Source organism: Macrobrachium rosenbergii, chromosome 51, assembly GCF_040412425.1.
Source record: "Macrobrachium rosenbergii isolate ZJJX-2024 chromosome 51, ASM4041242v1, whole genome shotgun sequence".
In the NCBI taxonomy this organism is placed as follows: Eukaryota; Metazoa; Arthropoda; class Malacostraca; order Decapoda; family Palaemonidae; genus Macrobrachium; species Macrobrachium rosenbergii.
In genome coordinates, this window is record NC_089791.1 from 18,294,124 (window position 1) to 18,315,843 (window position 21,720).

At 37.2% G+C, this 21,720-nt stretch overlaps 1 protein-coding gene across 1 annotated transcript in view; it reads right to left on the minus strand.

Moving 5' to 3' along the window:
• arr (low-density lipoprotein receptor-related protein 6) overlaps nucleotides 1-21,720 on the minus strand; it is a 59,343-nt gene that overhangs the window by 15,513 nt on the left and 22,110 nt on the right. The window contains exons 7-18 of the mRNA XM_067094855.1: nucleotides 21,244-21,457; nucleotides 20,860-21,023; nucleotides 20,376-20,549; nucleotides 19,688-19,918; nucleotides 11,293-11,434; nucleotides 10,134-10,298; nucleotides 8,612-8,753; nucleotides 4,598-4,786; nucleotides 4,192-4,299; nucleotides 1,547-1,733; nucleotides 1,290-1,421; nucleotides 95-287 (exon numbers count right to left, since the gene is read on the minus strand). Of these exons, the coding sequence (XP_066950956.1) occupies nucleotides 95-287; nucleotides 1,290-1,421; nucleotides 1,547-1,733; nucleotides 4,192-4,299; nucleotides 4,598-4,786; nucleotides 8,612-8,753; nucleotides 10,134-10,298; nucleotides 11,293-11,434; nucleotides 19,688-19,918; nucleotides 20,376-20,549; nucleotides 20,860-21,023; nucleotides 21,244-21,457 (2,041 nt within the window). The remainder of the gene's footprint in view (nucleotides 1-94; nucleotides 288-1,289; nucleotides 1,422-1,546; nucleotides 1,734-4,191; nucleotides 4,300-4,597; nucleotides 4,787-8,611; nucleotides 8,754-10,133; nucleotides 10,299-11,292; nucleotides 11,435-19,687; nucleotides 19,919-20,375; nucleotides 20,550-20,859; nucleotides 21,024-21,243; nucleotides 21,458-21,720) is intronic.

The window sequence follows — 21,720 nt, forward strand, 5'->3', positions numbered from 1 at the left end:
CTGTAACTGTTATTGGTAATGTATCATCACTACAATCATAAACATTCATCAAACAAAATAAATTGCAAGAGTAGGAAAATATATTTGATATTACCTGTACAAGTCTTTCCATCACTTTCAAGTTTGTAGTGTGTAGGACAAGAGCAAGTGTGGTTTTGTGAACCAGTAGATGATGGGACTGCTAAACAAAGGTGAGAGCAGCCCCCGTTGTTTATAATACATGGATTCTTCCCAGATTGGCGTGATGAATGATATATAAGAATGTCCATAATATAATGTAGCTGCCCCTAAACAGAAGGGAAAGTAAGTAAAACTTAGATTAGGTAGGAAACTCAGTAAAAAAAAAACCTGCATGGAAAAGAACAAGTTTGTCACGGTGGCACAATTTTGGTTCATAAATAAGCTTTAAAATGGGTTCTACCTAAAATTCTTTACCGGAACCTTACCATAAGAAGCTTAATTTTACATGGAAATAACTTTAATCTGTACAATATACGTATATTTCAAGTTTCACTCATTTCCATGTCAACTTCTTAAAGAAACTGACATTTCCATGCCATTTCTTCAAACCAGCTAAGTAGCAATTAATAACAAGAGGGGCATCCCAACAACCCGGCCACCGGTTGCATCACCATTTTTACACTGGCTATAAGAAGACTACTGTGTAAACATTCATCATGATCCCTATTTAAAGATTAAGGATGAAAAGCAGAGAAAACTGAACTGCCACCACACCACCAAAATGATTTAACAAAAACCAAGACCAAAATAACAGTTTAGCAAGGGACACATGGGCTTTCCCCCTATTGAGACAGCCTCATCCACTAGTTTTATTTTATCAAATGGCCTGTTCACCTACTAGCTGCTAGGTATCAATACATAAATGAAAATCTGTGTCATCTGTAACTAATGGTTATCAAAATCGATCCCATCACAAGGGTCCTACACTCAGATCAAGAATAACATACTACACCCCACCTACCCAAGATCAAGAATAACATACTACATCCTAAAGTTACTGGCACATGACAATGGTGGATAATTTGGTGTTTTCTGGATAATGTCAAAGCAAACAAGTTGACTTTGGCCCTATCACACTATGGTGAAGTCTGTTAGCAATCAAGAGGCTATTTGCAAATGATTATCCTTTAATAAGCACACTGCTATGACATTCTAATATACAGTATTTTAACACTGCAAAATCCAACAAACCAGCGTTAAAGCATACTCATGTTAATGGTATTAATTAGTAACATCAGTAGAACACTTCATAAATGAAGTTACATTACCTGTATTCTGGTTTTATTTTCTCCATTGGATTTGATAGCCCTCTCAATAGTGCCTGTCTTCCAGTCGGCCCAGTATACATAATCTTCATATAGAGTCAAACCATATGGCTGAGGTAGATTACTTACAATAACCTTTGGAAGAAAATATTTGGATTAGTTTATTTTGGTTCAATCTTCTTGAAATCACTTATGTGAAAAGGAAATGGTCACAATATTGTGCTCATTCTGTGGCAAATACACAACTCATGGGTGTATACCTGTCTATTGTGACCATCTAGGTCACTGCTCTCAATCAACATTTTATCAATGTCTGTCCAAAAGAGTCTGCTATCCTTGAAGTCAATGGTAAGTCCATTGGCACGTCCCATGTCAGTAACAATAGTTAAAAGCTGTGACGCATCCAGATGGGCTCTAGATATTCTTGGTTCCTCGCCCCACTCTGACCTGTGTGATGACAGAAGTATCTCTGAGTACATATTGAAAAAAATAAAATAAAATGAACAGTATAACCAATACAGCATTATTCCAAGCAAATGCCAACTAATGAAATGTTCACAGCAAATAAAAGGGGGGCCTTTTTTTATAATGATTAAAATCCAATACTTGGAAAATAGCCTTTGCTGAGTATCATACAAGACAATATTTATCACACATCACTAAAGCATCTAATTCCCACTTTTTCATTTACATGGTTAGACATGAAATGAATGATCTCTTCTAACTTCCATACTTTCAACCTGAAAGCTCATTTGGGTAAGCAGTCTTCATTTATGACCCTTTTCCATGATTTTCTCGACTTTCTACTGATCTCTGTCCTGCTACTTGCATGCCTACTTGTCTTCTAACATCTTCTGACTCCTCTTAACACATCCAAACCCCTCAACTGTTGAAATCTCCATATACTTTCCACTTGTTGGACAGATAGCTCTCTGAAACTTCCTCAGTTATAGCATGACTTTCTCAAACTCAGGCCATGATTCTAGCTTTTTGTAGCCACACCTCTTTAAAATCTCAATGTTCTTAGTTAATGGCCATGTCTCTGTATGCAAAGTAGTACAGACCTTATACGCACATAAAACCTTTACACCTAAATTATCACTATTATATTTTGGCTTTGAGGATACCATGAAATAAGTCTTTCATATATTTCTACACAAATTACCTGCAAATAATGAATAAAATATATAAACACTCAAAAATTAATAATGAAAGAAAAAAAAATACCGAAATGAACAATAAATGCAGAAAAATATGCACTTCACTATCAATGCAAGAATGTTAAAACACTGAGCTATGATTCACACACTCATGAAAGGTATAGTATTTTTTAAAAATTTTACTGACTAAAATACTGTAGTTTGACTGGATATACCACATCAAAATAAAAAAATGAATTACACAGATGACCAATTAACATGTGAGAAATAGGTATTTATTTACCAACACGCTAAATGCCCAAAATATTGGGCTACAAATCACATGCTTATTAATGTAATAGTTAATACTGACTAAAAGGTATCCTTTACACATGCAGTTTAGAACCAATAAAAGAAAATAAAGGACTACAGTGTTATGGTCCAGTTTTTCTAACTGTTTCAAGCCCTCATCAAATCAGTTTAAGCAAGCATGTAAGCCCTTTGCTGTGAACACTGGTGGCGAGCTGAACCATAGTGTTGGATGCACTGTCTTGTCTTTGTAGCAGCTTTGTCTTTAGCTGATTTATTGTTCTTTTTTATTTGTTTAGTAATTTCTTAGGCTTTACAGATTTCTGAATTTACGTTAGGTTGCATATTGTGTAGGTAGAGGAGTCTCTGTACACTAAAACCTTGTAAGTTTTAATCTTATATTATAATAATTATCACACTCATCTTTATGAGGGTCAGCTCTTTTATTTGTTGGCCTCATAATGGAAGATTATTTCCAAAGATATAAATAAAACCAAATTCATTGGCAATACACCCACCTAAATGTTTAGATTCTTTTCTTACAGAATGAATTTTCTAAGCTGACTGGATACTTCGTGTATTAAATGCTAATTTATTGTGCAAAGAAAATATATTAAAACATGTTAGAATAAAAGTTTTACAACAATCCAGTACAGAAAAAAAATATTCAACAATCATGTAAAACCTTTGAAAGATACTTTTTCTCAATTTTTGGACAGCATTAATCAGCTTGTCACCTCAGCGTGACCAGCTGATATTACAGCAATAATGTAATTTATTTGCTTTGGTGAGAGAAAATCTACAAAAACTTTACACTATCCAAAACAAGTTTTAAGCTGCTTGTACTTAAGCAAGTGTGCATCATTAGCCATAGCTAAAGCCTTGTGAAAATATGTAATGCAATAAGTATACTGACTGACACAATGATATCAATCCCAGTTTCTTAAGCAATGTTCCAACTGTGGTGTGCTTTGTTAGCTCTTAAAAACTCAGATTTCAGAAGTCTTCAGTTTCTGGAATTTTGGATGAAGGATTACCAACCTTCACTATTTACCCTGCCATACTTTCATCTTAGTAGGAACCACACTGAGTAGATTCCTAGCAACTTCTGAAACCTGAATACTGTATATTGTGAGTAAGTGAATTTTGAAAATCTGCACTGCATTTCTTAGCAACTTTTGACTACTGATTCATTGTGAATACAATTACTGACTGCTGAACAACTGAATGATTTCTTTAGTGAGTAAGCATAACAGTGTGATTGTACTGAAGTGTGTGCAGTGCTGTGAATACTTTGAACATGACTTATAAGCATAGTGCCAGGGAACCCTACATTCCATTTGTCATTGTTCAGAAGAGCTACCTCTCAAAACAATTCTGAGTTGCACATTAACCAACTCCCAACAAAACCAAGCCAGTGAATCGTGACTAATAAAAATATTAAAAACCAGTCTTACCAATACATGAAACCTTGTCCAGGATCAAGAGCTATAGAACGAGGGCTTGCAATATTCTGCCAAAGAAGCACCCGTCGAGAGGTACCATCCAAACGAGCCACTTCTATTCTGTTAACCAATAAAAGTTAGAATAAAATTTCTAGACAGTTTTCCTTATCAAAGCAACCCTAAAACTTGCTGATGCTTATAACATAAGAGAACAGGTTGCATTGACTAAATGTTTTCCAGTTATAGCTATGCCACGGTTAATTCTTATATTCACAAAATTTTTATATAAAATTTGAATGTTTCTCATGAATACAAAATTTCAAAACTGTAGTCAATATTGCTGAAATTTCTGGTTAAATTAGAATGAAGCATAACTGGAGTTTCTATTAACAATCAAGGGCAAACTTCATTTACAAACCTGTTGTTTCCCATGTCAGTCCAATAAATATTACGAGCAAGCCAGTCCACGGCCATTCCTTCAGGATATTCAAGACCAAACTCAATCACAGGTTCTAGCTGGGACCCATTCATGAAAGCACGGGATATGGACTTCACACTTATGTCAGTCCAATATAACCGGTTGTCAATGCTATCAAAATCTATGGACCTGAAAATAAAACATTACACCCTTAACCACCATCTTGAAAACATTTTCATGTTCACTTTCCTTACTGACTTAAAAGTGAATACGTCCATTCTCCTTTTTCAGTAGTCTACATCTTCATTTATCCACTTTTACCATGATTTCCAGGCTCTTCAAACGATATTTCATCATGTTACTTCCCTATCTACAATGCAAGTGTGAATCTGATGCATGAAAGTTTGGTCTGATTACCTGACAATGGGTATTTTACACTAAAAACAACATTATACATTAAAATGATTTACATGTATAAAACAAAACAAAAATAAGGACAATAGTTTTAGCATTCAATAATGTATACTAAAGGTTTATGAAGGTTGATATAGCATCTGTCTGCCAAATATCTTCTGATAAAAACTACACCATATTGTATAACATTTTTAAAGTGTAAAAATTCACTCAACTCAAATATTTCTTGAAGCAAATAATGAGATGTATGCCCGCAAAAACATTGGTAGAATTATGACTCACAAAATCACTAAAAATAAGAAATTCCATAAAATATTAATTCATAATACCACTAGACTAACATGAAGGTTACTTTGCCATAAACATTACTACTCCAATGAAATGTTCTAATAAAAAAATTCAGCCTTGATTTCAAATTCTCATTTCTATAAAAAAAAAACTGTGCATAATAAACATTTCAACTGAATTCCTGCACAAAAACATGAAAATTTAAACTTAAATTACTCTGCTACTTCAAATGACAAATTTTTTAGTCTGCATTCAGCTTCTGCTTCTTTGTTACATCTGTTTTCTGTCTCAATTTTGTATTAACCTCAATTCTCCTTTTATAAAACACATCACCATCAAGAACATTCAGTTTTATAATTTAACAAAATGGATAATTACAAACAACTTCCACTAAGGATCACTTTCTATTTTGTGCTTCAGAATGGAAGCCTGTGAGCATTAATTTTTTCTTTCATTGGGAGCATCTTTTCAGCATCCTTTCTGGTTTGACATTTAAACTGTTCTCTCTGGTCCCTTCCAGCTGTGATGTCCATTGACGTTTACTTCAGTTTTAGTGACTTTTCTAAAACTTTGGATCTTTCCTAGATAGGATTTTTGGGGGTTGTTATCTATGACTAATATTTCTTGGGTGTCATTATCTTTATGATATTTACCGTACTTTGTTTATGTTTTTACGGTAATCCCCAACAGGGTTGTACTAAACACACAGCAAAGGTGGATACTTATAGAGTTAAAACCCTTGGGGGTCACTATCTAGGAGATCCAAAACTTCCCTTCAGGCATGCGTATGAGACTCAGTGTTCTGGTTAAACTACTCTTTAGTCATCATCTACTAGAGCAGATCAAATGACTGAGACATAAACCTAGCATTGCCAGCAGCTGTTGTCAATGATGCAGGATAAATTTTAAAAATTTGCTCATGTCAAATCTAATACTTATATCACAATTCTGAACGTAGTAATCCTTCTACCCTCTACATATTCATTTTTTATTTTCATTCTAAAGCTCACCCACAAAAACTACCTTATACAGAACTGGGCAAGCACTAATCAAGTTTTGTACACAAAATGTACACAACTTGAAAGGTCAAAAGGCAAACACTTATAATTCTGAAGTTCACCAAATATGAATGGGAATGCAGCCCTTGATAAAAATAGAAGGCCCTTGAAGAGGTGATAACATAATTCATACCTAACATAACAACATTGAAAATTTGACTGCCTCAAAATATCTACAACACAAAAACTTTTTTTCTCATGCTAAACAAAACTATCACCCATTCACTGAGTAAATTACGTATACCTTAGTTTAACCAGACCAATTGGTTACCTAGCAATGGGACCTACAGCTTATTGTGGAATCCGAACCACATTATAACGAGAAATGAATTTCTATCACCAGAAATGAATTTCTCTAATTCTTCATTGGCCGGTCAGAGAATCGAACGCGGGCCCAGCAGAGTGCGTTCGAACCAGTAGCATTCAACACTTTTTTAAACAAATCCTTCACTAGTTGATTAGCCATTCAAGAACAATCTTCTGCAGATGCAATTGCAAGAAAACTGCTACTAATCACAGAAAATTCTTAGACTAAAACCAATTTAAAAAACAAAAATGTCAGTTTAAAAAACTGAAATGAGCACAATCAAATTTTAAACATTTAAAAGAACAGTAGAGTCACATGAATAAAAGTTGGTTTACAGTAAACCCCCTGTATTCGCAGGGGATGTGTACCGCACACCCCCTGCGAATAGCTAAAATCCGCGAATACTTAGAACCCCTCTAAAACACTTATAACTGCCTATTTTGATAGTCTGAACACAAAAAAACCCTCTAAAAATGCTTATATCCAAGTATTTTTAATTAGTGAATATTTTTCAGTGAAAAATACAGCAAATGGGCAAATTTGCCATGAATAATGGACAGATATGTTCCACAGAGAAATCCGCGGATAGTGAGACTGTATATGGTACATTGGGAGCAGTAAGATGAGCTCTGTAATGAATACAGTAAACAGTCTGATTTTAAACTACATATAAAGTTATGAAATAAAATATTCAAAAACCACATCTTCCCAACAATAACTGACAATTCTGACCAATCGTTTTACTACAGCTGAACTTCTTAAAACCAGCATTCTCTGGTCCGGGCAGCGCCACGTATTATTTACAACTTCCCGACAGCAAAAATCTGACATATCTCTCTTGTTTTTGTGAAAATAATTGTTAGTACTGTAATGAAAATGTGTAAAGTCAAATATGTTTTTGATATTAACTTTAAATGAATATACGTATATATCTTTTTAGATTCCACTTGAGAAGGCTCTACCAAGTCAAACCTTTTTAATCAAAGTAGACATTTGGCAACGCACAAATTCCTTACTCTTAAGAGTGCTTGAAATACTTATAGGTGATACAGTTTTGATAATTTCTTTTATATAGTTGTATATTTACCCATTTGACATGCCACCCACGAGATCAGATGATGCTAGAGGTAAGAAGTGCAAGTAGAAATTTTTATCTATGTTAGAAAATGATTCTCCCATTAGTGAATGTTTAGTGTTCATTTTCCTAAATAGATGGCAGTGTGCTTTGTTTTTGTTTTGATGGAAAGCGTCAAAATGCACCGAATGACCATGGAAATTCACTCTTTATTTTTGTCATTTCATTACCCTCTACAATCAAAATAAATGACGATGACATTAACAGCGAAAATTATGAAGATAGTAAATTTAGGAGATGAAAGTCACCGATAATATTCTGCAGGTTTGAGGAAAGTTAAGTTGTTGACTTACAGTTAGGCTAACTCTGGAATGTAGGCTAATATGTTAAATAAAGTACACTATTTTAAAGAAAATTATACAGTATGAAGTTATAAAATGATGAAGTGAAATCATATGAGTAATAAAATTAAAAAAAGTGGCGTCAGAACTTAGCCTACTGCTTTTAGGCTATTTGTACATCAAATTAGCTTGCAAGACTATGTTCACATAGGGGCTTAATTTTTTAGGGATGTATTCTATATTCCGGGACTTTCTGTGGTCCGGCAGTGGCCTGGTCCCAAAGTTCCCAGATTTACGAGATTACACTGTATATGAATAATTCCTAGCAATATCATTTACTGGTGTCTTGTTGTATAGCTGACAAATTTAAGGATCTCAAAAGCCTATTCTATATAACAAAAAACTGTAAAAATAATGTTTACCAAAATAATACTCACAATACAATCAACTAAAAACAAAATTGAACACAAATTAAATTAGCATTACTGTGACAGTGTACAGGTACTCACAGATTTATATAACTTTACTTACATAGCTTCTTGAATGCCCGTTACAGGAATGGGAACGTTATGGCTCGTGAGGAGAGAAATGCGGCGAATATCTTCTTTACGAGTGTACAGGAGAAATGCCTCTGGAACCACACACTGTTTCTCATCTTGCGTAAGTTCGTATCCTAAAATAAAGTTAAAGTTATTTTACTGTCATGTTAGTTCCCCAAAAAAACAGAATACGATTACTTGGATTACAGGAATTGGTTCACAGAATGAGCCTGGTACCAGTATGTTATCCAGTATAATACCAAAAAAAGTAATCATCGATCAAATAGTGCATAGTTCTAATAGTATCAATAAAATTTTACACCACAAGCACACATGTTTTATCCACAAGATTATTCAAATATTCTTGAAAGTTCAGAGATTGTAATTTCCATGGAAAACATTAGCGTGAATTTTATCATAAAGATCTTGGTAGTTATGTATTTTACAAATATTCCAACCAACATATTTTATAAATATTCCAATCAATTTCTGCCCATGGCCAACCCTCATCAAACTTGACTAAAATCTAACAACTTTACAAAAATTGTGTGAAAAGAGAGACGGGCACACTTGGGCTTAATAAACCTGATTCAATCTTGTTGGTGGAGGTAATGAAGATTCTGAAAACTAATGAGTGACGTATGGAAATCCATAACATGAAAATGCATATGCTCTTGAAAACTTGAAAACTGAAATATAAAACTGACAAGAACACCCATAAGAGTCCATTTCTAGAAATAGACAGCCCAGGGTGTGTTTTAATCCACATGAAATTACATGAGAGCTCTTGAAATTTTGCAGCTACCAAATGAGTTTAATGGGCAGCCATGGATGGTGCCGATTGCTGCCTGCATTCTAATATACTGAAAATTAAGAATTTCATCTCATTACTTAATTTCATTTACATTTAATAATAGTTCGCTGTGCTTTAGAGACACAGGTGTGCAATTAGCAAATCAGAGATGCATTGTAGAAGGTGTGAGCAAACGTTACACACTTCAACTACACACTAATAAACAAGGCATAAGTATATCCTGAATTGCAGAAATGTCATCTAGTAACTGGAAGAAAAAGAATTACTACATGTGGAGCAAAAGAATTACTACATGTGGAGCATAAGGATCTGACATTTGATGAGACATTTATATACCAATTGTAAAACATTCACAAATTATTTTTCTTTTCAAGCCCTTCTTTCTTCCAAAGTATCCATAATCCTGAGTTTTGAAGTTCTGAGATAACATGGCTTTCATATAATGATAAAAAGGTTCTTTTTTGACAATGTATGTTCCATTCTGAGTTCAGTATACCATGGGTGCATTGGTGAATTACTGTAATATTACACTTGATTGTCCAGAAACATCAATAAACTGGCAAGGCTTTGAATTAAGTTTGCAGGAAATTCAGATGTGGATTTGTATTTATGGCATAAAAAATTAAGAGTTCTGAAAGTGAACTAATCCTGTTAAAAAGTAAAATAAAGTAAAAATAGATACAGCAGCAACCAATCTTACCAATTGGACATCCACATGTATAGTTGGTGGGTCTGTTAAGACACAGATGTGAACATCCTCCATTATCCTTCCCACATGGATTGGAACCATCCTTTTTACTGACATTCACAGCTTTTAAACCCATAAGATCCGGAAGATGCTCAATTATCACTTCACGCTGACCACCTGTAATGGAATTCCATACACTGTATGTTACTTTTTATAAACATGCCATGCATATAATAAGTGCAATTTAAACTATACTCAATGAATTAACAGAATACAAACTTATTTCAGACTGCATCAATTGGCCATATTCATAAATTGAGTATATAAACATTCAATAAAATTACAGACACTGAAAAACTGTGGAGTCTTTGTCAAACAACTTTTGTAAGCACTCCTCTAGGCATTAAGAAACCACTGATCGGTGGACCAAATCACACAGCATCAACACATCTTAAACCATTGCCATCTACACAAAGGGCACTTTAATGCAGATCTTTATCTTAGATGGACATAAAAGAGCTGGGAACTTGCCCCTCTACACCCACAATTAACTCAATTCTCTACAAATTCTAAAACACAAAGACAGGGAATCACCACAAAGCATAAAATAAGCCAAAATATATAAGCCCTACAGAAAGTTCCAAAACAACAAGGAAAATAAGATAACACAAATATGGATCCAAAAAGCATTTGTGTAGCAAACAAAAGCATTATTAAAACAACTAATTATTGTTAAACCAGGAAAAGCTAGGTAACAAGTGTTACTCCACAGAAAATCACTGATTGTCATCAACAATGTGGACTGAAATAGCTGAAAGCATTTGACATCACTTATTATTAATATAAAAATAATTAAAAAAGTGTAATTTTTAAGCATGAGCAGAAAATTTAAGTGCAACAAAATGCAAGGTTAAATACAAAAAGAAAAATGAATGCTAAGCTCAGCTAAGAGTGTTCAAAATGAGACTATGTTGACAGTAAGGTTAAACACATGAGTAGTGAGGTCAAGTATGTGTTCTGCTGCCAACCATCATGCATGCATTCTTTCATACTGTGGCAATGAAGCCTCCATGATTGCTAAGACTCACCAATATGCAATGAATTATGGATAGGTTTGTATAACAAACAAAATTTCTTTCATGCTGTTACTGTAGACGGCCACTATACTCACCATTCAATTTGTTAACCCTTTCAATGCTACGACGCTGCCAGTCAGTCCAGTAGAGAAAGTTACCCAAAAGTGAAAAGCCAAAGACATGAGGCAGATGATCGCCCACTACCACTCGTCTCTCAGAGCCATCTAGAGATGCCATCTGTTAAAACATGACATTTTTATAATAAAATAAAGTTTTATATATACTTACCAAGTAATTACATAGCTACAGTTTTTAACTAGTACAACAGGTTAAATTTAAAATTTGCGGTAACGCTTTGATTATTTAGTGCAGCTGACCAGTACCGCCCACTAACGGCAATACTAAAAACGACTTAGCAGATAACCTCATTCTGTTTAGGCTTATGTCCATCGGAGGGGAGGAGGGAGGGCTCCAATCACTTAATTGCTTGGTAAGTATATATAAAACTTTATTTTGTTATAAAAATGTAATTTTTATATAACTTACCAAGTACAGTAATAACATTGCTGAATCCCACACTGGCAGGAGGTGAGATAGATGGACATATTTTATTCCAAAACATTAAGTCATGTGATGTATTAGAAACAGAAAAGTTGCTAGCATAGAATACAATGCTTGTCGTTCCTTGTTAGTTAAGAGAGCCTGCAGTAGAAACTGCCTCTGGCTGGTGCTCAACTTGACCTGTAGTGGCAAGGCGGTAAAGTCGAGGGTCACCTCTACTTCAGTGGGAGCTTTGCAGACGAGGAGTACTCCAAGGGCTGCCAAAGCATTACAAAATAAAAAAACAACTGCCTTTGCCCTGGGTGCAGTACTGCAATAAAAACAACCAGATAACACTGTCACCTACACTAAAATAAAAACCAAAACCCATCCACTGAGAGTGGTGGATGCTCCAGGTACCTTGTACCCCCTCGGCTTCCTAAAACTCGGCACCTTACTACAAGGTGAAGGGACAGTAGGAGAAGATCCTGTTTCCTTCTGCGATACGATGCCAGTTACTAATAAACGCAAGGTACTGCCAAATTTTAACACTGCTTCACTTCCTGAAAACAGTGAGAAGCAATGATTACACTTCCACAAGGACGATTGTAGAATGGACATAAGGAAGTAGCGCCTGAAAGCTAATTAGGTAGAAGCTGTTCTGACGTCTTTAGCTTTCACTTAATGTGAGGAAAATGCTCTCTTAAATCTGAGAGTGTCTCAGAAAATAAAGTCCATTATGATAAAGGCCAAGATGATCTGACTGCTTCTGGGTGCTCAGAGTATAAGCTAGCGCCAGGCTGTGGTTTGTGTCTGGAGAGTTGCACGTTCAGAGCAAAAAACTGGCACCAGGCTATGGATGGCACCAGGAGAGCTTGGATGCCAGATGAGTTATGAGCTCGAGTGCTGCCTGGCACTCGTGGAAATCAAGGATGTCTGTAAAATTCTTAAGGGATAAAGAAACAGATCCAGGATTTGGATGGGTCCTCGTTCTTGGTTAGAATCCAAGGGAAAATGAGCTACCCACATCTCCTTCTTCCTTGCTTGGACGTGCCAAGGACTTGAAAGGTCATTGAGATAGGGATGACAAAAGAACTGGGTCTCTGTACCCCTAAATGGTGAATACGATATTCCTGGTTTCCTGCCAAGAAACGAGGTAATTCGCAAAGGGGCCACGGACATCTTGACAGAAGAGACAGTGCTTGAGACACCATCTTTGGAAAATTGTCCCTTAAGTCTGGCAGATGAAGAGAGAAGATTGACTTCTGTTTTGCAATAGCCGCTGCAGCACATAGAGAAAAGACTCAACTGACAAGCCTCTGAACAGTCTGGAGCCTGTCAGGGCAAGAGCAGACCACTTAGATAGATCTCTTGAGGTAAGGTTGCCTGAGAAGACAAGGTTGAGGAAGGATCTTGCAGAGCCCACCAACAACCAAGCAGGTTTGGGAACCATGACACAGGTAGAATAGGGATAAGATATTAACACAACTTGCAGTTAACCTACAGCTTGTGTAGCTCTTCCCTGACTGTGATGAAGTTCGTGAGAGAGGAGGTCCGATGAACCGGTCTGTAGCATGGTGTCTGTTGCACATGCTATAGGGATGGTATAGAGCACAAAAAAAAAAGGGGGGGGAGATGAAGATTTCTTGAAGGGGCAAACAGGTTCAAAAAGGGCCTGCCCTAAAGTTTCCGCAGATACTGGAAACCAGGGGATTGAAGGTCCATGATGAAGACAACGTGCTTCTGACAGCTTCCTTACCCTGAATGAACCGAGTGACTCGCAGACTTCATGATCTGTCCATAGAAAAAGTATTCTTACTATTTGGATGTGTGGAGACATGGGTCAGCTCCTGCTTACAAAAATACTTTAGAAAAGTGGTCTTGTCTGAATGGCTACCATAGTCCAGGAGTGCACTAAGGTCAAAAAGCACTGAACTTTATGTGAAAAACTTCTAGCTCTACGAGAAAGAAGTGAAGAATTCGTCCATCTGGGGACCACATCCCGGAAACTCCCCAGTTCCTCAAGACGGCTCCCCAGCCTCGATCTGAGACATTGAAAACTAGGTTTCAGCTCAAGGATGAAGGAACTTCCCTTCCAAAAGTAATGTTAGGACAACTACCACCGTAGTTCCGACTTGATTCAGGGCTGTGAGAAAAAACAAAGGTGTCCTGCTGAGTTTCCCTCCCTGAGGTGGACGTGAGATAAAAAACCTTCAAGCACTTCCACTGAAGGGGACTGAAGAAGTCAGTCGTCCAGGTAAGGACTGATATTCACACCCTGAAAAAACAAAGTCAAACACAAGGGGAGTGAGGACTCTATAGAAGACTTTTGCTATAAAGGGGCCCAAGACAGATCCTCGAGCTGGGAAGACCCTGTTCCATAAGAAAGAACGGGCTGTCTGGTTCATCTCTATTTGAACTTCGTCTTCTAATCGAAAAAAGAGGGGGACTGTGGGACATGCCTTTTGCTGATGACCATGCAGACTCGCAAGCTCTTTGTTGGGTGAGTCGGTAGAGCTGCGGACTGTCACTCGATGGGCTGGAGTTCAATTCCCCGCCCGGCAGATGAAGAGTTAGAGGAATTTATTTCTGGTGATAGAAATTCATTTCTTGCTATAATGTGGTTGATTCCACAATAAGCTGTAGGTCCCGTTGCTAAGTAACCAATTGGTTCTTAGCCACGTAAAAATAAGTCTAATCCTTCGGGCCAGTCCTAGGAGAGCTGTTAATCAGCTCAGTGGTCTGGTAAAACTAAGGTATACTTAACTTCATGCAGACTCGCAGAGAAATGAGCGAACTTGTAGATCCACGTGCAGAAATGCAGACAACCTTGCAGACTAGCTGCCGATTCAGCGGACTCAAAAGACAGCCATGAGGACATGTCGATATCCGTGCAGACTCAGCATTACTGAACTCAATAATGCCTTGCGTGGGCTTTGATGACACTTTCGTGCAGAACAAAAACGCGCGGAACTGTTCATGGAGGAAAATAATATCCGGAAGTTATGAAAGGCTTGAAGAATTCCATAACCGCAAAAGCCTAGGCACCGCGAGCGGAAGTTAGGTGTTCAGCAACGGCAACCGAGCACTAGAAAGATATTGTCGAGTGCTCTAGAGCAGGTGCCGGGTGCTCAGTAGACGGAGCCATGTGCTAGAAAGTTGGCGCCAGGAGCTCGGGAATGGACCCACGCGTTCGAGAATTGACGCCGCACAGGAAAACAGGTCTGAGAAGGTGCAAGGCGCTTCTCTTCTGTTTGAAGCCCAATTAAGGTCATTCAATGAAAAGCGAAACTGCAATACGGACGTGAGAGGCTAGCTTCCTTACCACGACAGGAAGCGGAGTACAGCAATCATCAACATGAATATCTTCAGTGACCGTGAAGAACTTTACAGCATTTTCAGTCTTCGCCAGCAGCCTCGGAATTGGATAAAAAAGGAGGACGAGTTGCAAAAAAAAAAAAACTCATATAGAGACTGTCTAACCAGGCTAACATCTTGGTGGGTACCAGAGTCCAGAGTAGGCTCAACCCCTAAGGTCCCAAACAAGGAGGGGAAAAGGGGCTAGAATTTGGACTGTCTGAAAGCGGCAGTGATTTCTATGGCAGACGGAAAAGCCCGTAGTTGCAAGAGATTAGACTGAAAATCCAAAGGAGGACTCTAGCCAGTGCTCCTGCTATCAGTCAAGAAAATTATGGCTTGACAAGAAGGCCTAGATCCATCTAGGCATTAGAGGGAGGAAAGACAAAAATACATACTTGTCTTGCTCCTTTAAACAAAAGCCCAGGTTCAATCTTGAAAGGCTTCTAGGAAAGAACCATAGGACAAAGCTTCCACCAACAAGCTTAAAAACTTGGACACAGATGTCCTCGTCCGGGGGTAGACTTGGTCCCTGTGTAATTGGAATTGGCACACAAGGCAGAACAACATGTTCTTAAAAAGTCAGATGCTGAGCCAAAGAGGAACTGGTGCCGGGCCCTAGCAGGTTGGTGCCAGATGCCTGACAGCAGGCGCCAAACGGACAGGTGGATGATAGGAGGCTGGGCGCTCGGACACTAGGTGCTCGGCGGCCACTGGCGCTCGGACACTGGGTGTTCGGCGGCCACTGAGCATTCAGGGGTGGACAGTCCGACACTGGGCACTCAGACACTGGGTGCTCATAAACTGGGATACAGGTGGACGCTCAGACACTGGGCACTCGGACTCTGTCCGCTCTGACACTGCTGGGCACTCGGACTCTGTCCGCTCTGACACTGCTGGGCACTCAGATTGGAAGAGCGTTTGGCACCAATTATTGGCGCTCCACAACTGGTACATATGCCTCTTCAAAGGCCGAGATACGCCTGAAAAGCACCTTCAACACCACTTGTCTACACAGGGATCCTTATTTGTCCACACTGGAATCCCAAAAAAAAACACCACTGGTGCCTCTAACTACTCACACTGGGATCAGTATCACTAGAGGACAAAGCAAGCAAATCCCTTCCAATGGCTATCCGTTGAGACCTGTGGACAGCAGGATCGACTGAGGAGTAACTACCCGGTGGCAAAACCCCTACGGACTCCCACTGACTGACAGTATGCCTCCTCCCAGGTTTGGGGGAGTCTGACAGGGACTGGGTTTAGGAGATCCGATAGGGCCGGATAGCCACATCCTCCACTACGCATCCAGTAAGACACCTTTCCAGTGGCTGTCTGTCAATATCTGGGACCAGCAACAGGCTCGACTGAGGGGGCGACTACATGTGTGTAAACCCCCCACCTCCCTTGGACTTCCAGTATGCCTCCTCCCAGGTTTGGGGGAGTCTGACAGGGACTTTATGTCTAGGAGCATCGGAGGATGAGTAGACACCTCTTTCACTACACAACGCTTCACTATTACAAGGTTAACTTATGTTAACACAGACACAAGGCTGGCAATGGCATAGGAAGGAACCGAGGGAGCCAGGCACAGGAGCAAGTAGAAAAAATTAGAGGGCTAGCAGCAGAAGAGAAAAACTGGATGTGGGGAAAGTAGATGCCAGACAATCAGGACCTGGTGTCGGGTGCTGGGAGCTCCCAGGTTGTAGATGGCGCCAAGCAACTGGGTGTCAAGTGAGCAAGTAGTATGTATGAAGTCGATTCTCGGCTGTCAAGAGCATAAATTTTTCCAAAAGCCCAGCGCAACCAAAATAAGCACAATTCTCTCCTTACTACGTTCTGCACTTACACTTTTTCAGTTCTCTTCAAAGGAAAGTGTAATAAGATGATGTTTAATTAATTGTTTGAAGTATACAGAGTACCATCATACAAACAAATCTCAACTCCTAAAAAACATAATTTGAGACTTGCAGATATTTCATTAAAGAAAATATTGGTCCTGTAGCAAACGCAATGTTTACGTTTTATTACGCTACTCGGCAAAGATGGTAGTGAATGCAATGTTTATGTTTTATTACTCTACTTGGCAAAGAGGCAGCGAATGCAATGTTTACGTTTTATTACACTACTTGGTAAAGGTGGTAGCGAACACAGTTTATTATTACGCTACTCGGCAAAGATGGTAGCGAATGCAATGTTTACATGTCTTAATACGCTAGTCATTGAAAAATCAACCTTTCTTCAGCCAATATTTTAACTAACTTTTTCTCTTCATGCTGGTCTGCCTAAGTTATCTCTACTCAGGCAAACAGTCTATAGCCCAGCTATGCTAGGTTAAGTAGACAATGACTGCTATTATATCACTAGTAGCAGATCTTCTACTTACTAAGTGGAAGTCAAGGAAGTATTTAATCAATTTGCAAAAAATTATAAACTTGAATCAGATCTTAATAACAAAATACCAATCCTGAAAGTATAGGCTTGAAGGTTACTCGAAATCAGCAATAATACATCACCAAAATCCAATGTTTACATCGAGAATGACAGAAACAGAATGAGGTTATCTGCTAAGTTGTTCCTAGTATTGCCACTAGTGGGCGGTACTGGTCACCTGCACTAAACAATCGCAGCATTACTGCGAATTTTGAATTTAAGCTGTCATACTAGTTAGAAACTATAGCTATGTGATTACTTGATAAATTACTCATATAAAAATTTTACTTTTAAGTAACAATGACCTTCAAAATATTTCAACAGTAAGCTTAACTTCTGACTTTCAATTACATTTTTAAAATCTAACAGTTACATTAGAAAGATCACAGCTATTACTAGCATTTATTGTTTAACCAGACCACTCAGTTAACATTCTTAATTCTTGCAGGGCTGGTTCAAAGGGTTTGTTAATATATATATCAAGAAGATTATTTAATATACTGCAACTCCTTACAAATGAAATAAGAGGATAAACTGAAAATGTTGGGGGGATAATGGTAAAATCTTTAAGGATCTGAGTCTGATCTTTGATGTATATTGCACGTTGAAAACTACAGACATGTTTGACTGTTAGTGTCGTTCTGAAAATTGGCATTCAGGAGGAAATGCAGCTATCAGCATACATCTAAAACCTCTAATCTCTCCCTGTAATAGCAATCATTTCTTAAACTACACTTTTATGCTTTTTAAAGATATGTTACAGCAATATTATTTATATTGTATGTTATACAAACATTATCCGCTCATTAACCACTCAATAAAGCTTTATCCTATAATATACCAATCAGCATGACTTTTGGTATGATCTGTTTGCAATTCTGAAGATTTGCAAATGCTAGTAAGGAAGGACACAACTTCTGTGGGGCTGTCAGCTTCTTGTTGAGAAATTGCTTCCTAATGTATTTCCTTTAAGTTTCTTATAAATTTTTATTAAAAGGAAAGCCTATTCATTAGCTAACTTTAACTCTGATAAGGAACTAAAAATACTTGATAAGCTATGAGATTTACTGTATTCTTTATTAAATTGGTTGACCACGTATCTTGCACATCAACTGACTGCACAGAGATCCCCATTATCTATTTATAAGTTTGTCCTTTTGCCATTAAGAAATTTACTGCATGTTAATGAAAGGCTTGTGGCCTGCAGCCTGAAATGTGGTGGAAGCTTACAACCAAGATGTGGAACATAATGAAATGTCTAAACAATGAGGAAATAAATAGTTCATCTGTAATACCTATTTACTTATAATACCTAAATTTGGCATTCCTGGTGGAGTCTATTGTACTGGGATCAAATGTACTGCCTTAATTGTATTCCTTGGATACAGTACATCACTTGGCTATGAACCATCCAAGTGGACACAATGATGTGAGGATAATGGAGTACACCCAATTCCAAATTGCAAATGGGAATCCATCACATTCTCTCCTTTTACTGTCCTATATGCATGAAAGAAGCTGACAAAATCTAGTCAATTAAAACTGGTGGTAAACATAAGCACTTGTTCCACAACTTGGTTATTAGTCTAAGTCCACATGCATTTGTGACAATTTTGACAGCCTAACACCCTGGCAATGGGACAATTGCCTTATTAGTAAGCCTTTACAGGCTTTAATTATTCCTATCCTAAATACAGTTCTGCTAATTTTTTCTTATCCTGGCATCTTCTATTCCACATATTTTTGTTACCATTATTCTTACTTTTTCTCCTCTCCTTTCCATTCGTTAAGTTGACACTATAATCCAACCTTTCAGGTATGAATTCTGTTCACTGGTCTAGCAAAGCTACTTATGAACAACAATATTTCACTATTACAAGGATGAAGAATGTAAATTAATTAAATGACACAGGTTTTCATACATAGAAGATAACCAGAGATATAAAGGATGATACATCATTCAGTAAGAATACAATTTCACCACAGATTGCAAGAAGTAATCACTTCCCAAATTAGGTGGTGAATTCTGTATACAAACATCATCAAGCAATCAGTTTCTAAAAGTCCTTTCCAATTTCAGATGATGCAAGTTTCATCACAGATGGCTTACATTAGTATACATACAAATAAAAAGATTATTTTGTTTAACATCAAACTTACCTCAATTTTGTCTGTTTTGGCATCACACCAATAGATCTTTCTTAGGGCAAAGTCAATGGCAACACCATTGGGCCACACAAGGCCAGAGTCAATGATAACCTTACGAAGAGAACCATCTAAAGCAGCTCTTTCAATCTTAGGCTTTTTACCCCAGTCAGTCCAGAACATCAGCCCACCATCAGGATCAACAGTAATAGCTCGGGGCTCATCTAAATTTTCAGCAATGATGATCTGATAAATAGGATAGAAATAAAACTGTTTTAACTATATATCTACATTTCCTCAAGGGTACTGATTAAAGCAAAATTACCTACTGCACTTTTGGAAGGTTGTTATATGTGACATTTGACAAGATTAAGATACTGCATGAATTAAACAAAAATGTTAAGGCATGTGGCTTGTCTAAAATGAAGATATGTAAACATACACTGTTCTTCCCTTAAAGTCATATAAATCTCTAACAATTTAACACCAATCAAAACTTAACGGTAACGGTTAGTGAACTTTTCTCAAGAAAGGAGTGCAGAACTCAGCCTGACTGTAATAGGTATAACAACAATAATAAATACCAACCTCCTGAGATACTATACACTCCTCATCATCAAAGTTTTCAAGTACCCTATGAATCAACTTGTTTTCACTTAATATTCTGACACTTTGCAAAGTAATTATTCATAATTTTCATTACCTTACGAGAAGTACCATTAAGCCTTGCTACTTCAATCCGATCAGGTCCAGTATCAGTCCAATATAGATTTCTGGCAATCCAATCTACAGCTACACCATCTGGGTGAAATACTTCAGCAGAAACTACTATCTGTTGCTCGGAACCATCCAGTTTTGCCCGTTGAATGCAAAGAGCCTGAAAAAATATATAACATTTTTCACAAAATGCCAGATTCATGAAATGAACAGGAAGGAAAGACATTATATGAAAATTTATTCAATTATGACATAAAAAGGTCACTTACACAAAAGATGGAAAGATGTAAAGAAAACACTACCTTGACTTGGAACCAGGTACTAAAGTGGGTTAAGCTACAACTTTACTCAACCATCCGCTCATGCACCTAACAACACTTGCACAGAGGAGCAACTGCAGTCTATGTAGAAAATGTACACGAGTCAAAAGGAAGAATAAAATATACAATGAACAGTCCCAATCATCATACCTCATCATCAGTCCAGTAAACAAACCCATCAATGGGATCATAGTCTACTGCAATGGCATGTTTCACTCCTGATACTGGCATTACCACAGCAGTGTGATCTGGAGTATCTAAAGAAATGCGACGTAGGTCTGTCCGTCGAGCTAATATCAACATTTCTTCTGGACCTGAAAGAATGACATTAACATATAACTTAACATACATAATAGTGAAGGTAAAAATGAGACAAAAAAATTATACTGAAATCTAATACTAATTACTGAACCCTATGTAAGAGATAGATATACAGTGCAATGATCAGAGAATGTTCTCAACACATTTACAAGAGCTCAAATATTTCTAAATTCAACAGGAAAAACTTTTATACAGATAGCAAATTATGCTTACCATCAGAACAGGTAAAATTGTCAATCAACTTCACTCCAGTTGGACATGCACAGGTGAACTCATTGGGTGCTGGAGCTGCTAAACAAAGATGACTGCAACCACCATTCTTTTCTTGACAGGGTGTTTTCTTATATGGCTGACGCGCTTGATCATACACATGTATATACATAGGAGACAAATTTGTCCCCAACTGCTTTTGTTCCTCACACAACCTCTGTCACAAAAGACGATCATTAAAGGTTTCTAAAAATAAATACATCTAGTTTATACTGAACAGACATCATCATTATCACTGTTGTTATTATTATTATTATTATTATTATTATTATTATTATTATTATTATTATTATTATTATTATTATTATTATTATTATTATTATTATTATTATTGTTATATTTTATTATTATTATTATTATTATTATTATTATTATTTGGCAATTTAACCACAGCACTGAGTCAAAACACTTGAATCTCAT